The sequence below is a fragment of the Otolemur garnettii genome, unplaced genomic scaffold (assembly GCF_000181295.1).
Source record: "Otolemur garnettii isolate 467f Iridium unplaced genomic scaffold, OtoGar3 scaffold00023, whole genome shotgun sequence".
NCBI classification, from domain to species: Eukaryota; Metazoa; Chordata; class Mammalia; order Primates; family Galagidae; genus Otolemur; species Otolemur garnettii.
The window spans coordinates 21,109,514-21,113,720 of record NW_003852418.1 but is presented as its reverse complement, the minus strand read 5'-3'; the positions used below and the strand labels follow the sequence as shown (position 1 = coordinate 21,113,720).

Genomic DNA, 4,207 nt, shown 5'->3' with positions numbered 1-4,207 from the left:
TGCACATCATAGGATGCAGGCTGGGGAGACCTTTTTTTGTGTGGGCAGAGATGGTTGTGGCCCAGCCACTGTGGCCTGTGAGAAGAGCAGGCCCCTGGCTGATGAGAAATGGGATGCCTGGGCTGGTGTGGGGTAGTGTGTGGACGGCACTTGCCTTCTAAGGGGAAGGTTGGTTACTGTTCTGAGTCCTGCTGCAGCCTGCTCTTCCTGTCCACCAGCTGTATAGCAGAGTGTTTGGAGGTTGGTGAATTCATGTATTCCCATCTCACAGCTGTCAGCTTCCCTGGGTAGGGCCAGGGCCTTCATCAGTGCTTTGGGTCAGGTGTGTTTCCTGATGCCAGGCCCCTCTGTCCCCAGGAATGGTCCTCGTGCGGAGCGAGAATGGGCAGCTGCTGATGATCCCTCAGCAGGCTCTGGCCCAGATGCAGGCCCAGGCCCACGCCCAGGCCCAGCCTCAGACCACCATGACTCCCCGCCCTGCCACCCCCACCAACGCCCCTCCTGTCCAGATCTCCACTGTACAGGTGAGTGCATGTGTGTGCTGGTAAGGGGCAGCCCCAGAACTTGCAGCCCATCCCCCTGCCCGAGGCCACCTCCACCCTGTAGGCTACTTGGGAGGTCCACAAGGGCCAGGTGCATCTGTGTGAGGGAGGACCTGGGGGCTCCTGGTCCAGGGATGCTGGGTCACATTGTTGGCAGGGTGCTTGTGGGAGCCAGCTCCCAGAGCTGGTGCACAGTAAGGCCACCCACGTGGGGTTGGAGCAACTGCCCCGGGGTTGGTTGCCCTAGCTTGAGCCCGGTCCCTTCCCTTGGTTCCCTGAGCTCAAGTGATCCTTCCGAGTAGCTGGGACTATAAATGTACACCACTAGACCCACTCATTGTTCTGTTTTTTGGAGAGATGGGGTCTCACTCTTGCTCAGACTGGTTGGTAACTCCTGAGCTCAAGTGTTCCTCCCGCCTCGGCCTCCCAAAGTGCTTGGATCCTGGGCGTGAGTCATTGGGCCCAGCTTCGATGTTCTGAGCTATTGGCAGGTTTAGTGGCCACAGTGAAGATTAAAATGATCTTGACCACTTGTCTCCAGAAAGGAGGAGTCTTGCTTCCACAGACTGGTCAGGAAGGTGGAGGCAGCACGGAGCAGTGTCCTCAAGGCTTGTGGTGTCACTGAGTAGACACAGCAGGTGGCACCTGGGGCTTTGCTTGAGAGGTGGCATCTTGTTGCTGTTGGCCGCTGGCTCCTCTTCAGACAGCTTCACTCAGCAGGCTCAGGGCATCTTGCTTTTCTTTCCCCAGCGCTGTGCCAGCCCTCGGCCCAGGGCAGGTCTGCTCGTGCTCCCCCTCCACCTTTGTAGTGCTTGTTAACAAGACGACAGGCAGCAGAGCAAGGGCGGGTTTCCAGACACCAGCATTCTCTGAAAGAAATCTGAATATTTTTATTATAGTACATGAAGAGATTTCTTACTTAAGAAAACTTCTGCCTTAGGGTGACTTTCTGGAAAACAGCGCGTAAGCGTGTGGAACTACCTGAGCATGCTAGTTAGTTGTCGACTTTCATGTCCAGTGGGTGGGGAGTTCCTCTTATAGGTAGCTTGTTTTTAATGACTCTTCCTTGTCTTTCAGGCACCTGGGACGCCAATCATTGCCCGGCAGGTGACCCCAACTGCCATAATTAAGCAAGTGTCTCAGGCACAGACAACGGTGCAGCCCACCAGCACGCTGCAGCGCTCGCCCGGGGTCCAGGTGAGGAAGGCGGCTCTGTGGTCTGAGGCCACAGGCCTGCAGAGCGCAGTTTCTCTCGTGCACAGGCGTCAGGCTTGGTGAGCTTTTATGCTGGATACTGAGTTGAATTTTGGGAGGAAGTTTCACCACGACAAAGGTCCTTTTGCTTTGGCAACCAGCACAGGATAGATCAAGGTTTCTTTTTCTTTAAAGCCACTCAGAATTTAATACTAGCAGCACTTATTAAAACTTCCTCCTATGCCAGAGTATAATTAAAAATACCACCTTATAAATATTTGATGTGAGGCGTCCCTGAAGCAGAAAGTGGCCACAGTGAGGGCAGCTCTTGTCTGTGCACATGAGGCCTTGGCAGTGGCCGTGATGGCAGCGTCCGTGATGGCAGCGTCAGAATGCCCCAGGCATCCTTCCCGTGGCTCTGTGTGTGTTCCCTTGTTTAATTCTTTGAAGGCTGAGTGAGGGCAATGCTGTTGTTCACCTCCTCTCACTGATGTGGCGCTGAGGGAGCATTTGGAACTGGCCCCCGGTCTGGCTTCCTGCACTCTGGCCGCCTCCCTGCAGCCAGTGCCCTTTGCCAACCTAAAACCTTAGCTATAGAATGTTCCTTGTCAACCCTGTGTGGTGTGTTTTTTTTTTTTTCAAATAGTGTTTTAAGCTGTGAGAGGGGAGAATGTTCTGGGACAGTTTTTGGAGCTCCTGGCAGCTCAGCCTGGGGCCTTCAAAGCCACAGAGAAGGACCTGCCAGCAGTCCCTCCATTACAGAGGGGCCAGCGGGGTCCATGAGGGGACAGGCTGGCTGGTGAGGAGATAGCCTGGCCTGGGAGGACACACTTCCTGGCAAGAGGAGATACACTTGGCTACAGAGAGCACATCTGGCCAAGGGTGACATACCTGGGCAGGAAAGCGGCCTTCTCTGGGAATTGGGTAGAGGCGGAAGCAGCCAGGACCAAAGCAGTTCCAGGGCATAGTCTCTGGGGCTCGGCGCCTGTAGCTCACTGGATAGGGCACCAGCCATATACTCCGGGGTTGGCGGGTTTGAAGCCAGCCCGGGCCTGCCAGACAACAACAACTGCAGCCAAAAAGTAGCTGGGTGTTCTGGTGGGTACCTGTAGTCCCAGCTACTGGGGAGGGTGAGACAAGAGAATCACTTAAGCCCAAGAGTTTTGAGATTGCTGTGAACTATGATGCTACGGCACTCTACTGAGGTCGACATAGTGAGACTTTGTCTCAAAAAAAAAAAGAAAAAAAAAAGAACATGGTCTTTGGAGCACTGATGACGAATCACCTGCCTTGTGGCATGGTAGGGGCTCGCCTGGTTGCTGGCTGAGTGGGGGCAGGGCATTCTAGCGGCAGCCTGGCTCTGGGCTTTCCACTTTCACTGGGTCTTGTCTGGATTGGCCTTGGGTGGCTGTGGCGAGTGAAAGCAGGTGGCAGAGCGGCTCTATCTGAGTAAATGTCTGGATTTTCAGTGTACAGTGATTTTCCGGAGAGGGTACTGAGGCTCATAGTTGAGTTTTTGCATTAAACTTAGTGGACGATAAATTTAACACCATCTTGGTGTTAGCCTAGGTGAAATATGTACTCACAGGCCTGCTCCGTAGAAGTAAATGTAAGGAATACATTTCGATGAAAAAATTCCCAAAGGCGGAATGTGTCGTGGGTGCTCCTGGGGTCCAGAGCAGCTCTGTGCCTGCCTGCTCCGAGGTGGCAGCGCAGCTTGTCCTTCCAGGTCTTCATTGGAGGTGTTTTTCAGACATGTCTCAGGCTGGGACGCGTGTGCAGGTGAAGGAGCACCCAGACTTGGAGGAGGCGGCCACTGCCCCTCCCGCCTTGTGCCTGGCCTTTGCATCTTGGGCAGGAGCACCTCTCCACCCCTCAGCAGGTCCACAGGAATTGGGATGAGCCTCCCTTTTACTTTCAGAAGTTCCAGGAAACAAGTGTTTAAAAAATTTGAGACAGAGGGCGGCGCCTGTAGCTCAGTGGGTAGGGTGTCGGCCCCATATACCAAGGGTGGCGGGTTCAAACCCAGCCCTGGCCAAACTGCAGCAACAACAACAAAAATAGCCGGGCATTGCGGCGGGCACCTGTAGTCCTAGCTACTCGGGAGGCTGAGGCAAGAGAATGGCCTAAGGTCAGGAGTTGGAGGTTGCTGGGTGATGCCATGGCACTCCAACTGAGGACGATAAAGTAAGACTCTTTCTCTGCCAAAAAAAAAAAAATTGAGACAGAAATGTTGATGGCTAGAATATAAACTAGGAAAGTATTAACTTAAAACAATCAGTAAATGTTTGCATCCTGATTATTTGTGTAAGATACAAATGTTAGGAATTGGACTAAGGCCAGTAGTTTGAGTTGATGTCTGGCTGTTCATCTGCTGCAAAGTGGTGTCTCCCTGCCAGCAGGGTGCCCCTGCTGACCACCACCTCCAAAAGGGTGCCCCTGCTGACCACCGCCTCCAAAAGGGTGCCCAC

At 53.8% G+C, this 4,207-nt stretch overlaps 1 protein-coding gene across 1 annotated transcript in view; it reads left to right on the top strand.

The window, feature by feature from the left end:
- The first annotated feature begins 359 nt into the window (after positions 1-359).
- The window catches only part of TAF4 (TATA-box binding protein associated factor 4), a 41,404-nt gene continuing 37,556 nt past the window's right edge, over positions 360-4,207 (top strand). The window contains exons 1-2 of the mRNA XM_023511989.1: positions 360-524; positions 1,620-1,739. Of these exons, the coding sequence (XP_023367757.1) occupies positions 360-524; positions 1,620-1,739 (285 nt within the window). The remainder of the gene's footprint in view (positions 525-1,619; positions 1,740-4,207) is intronic.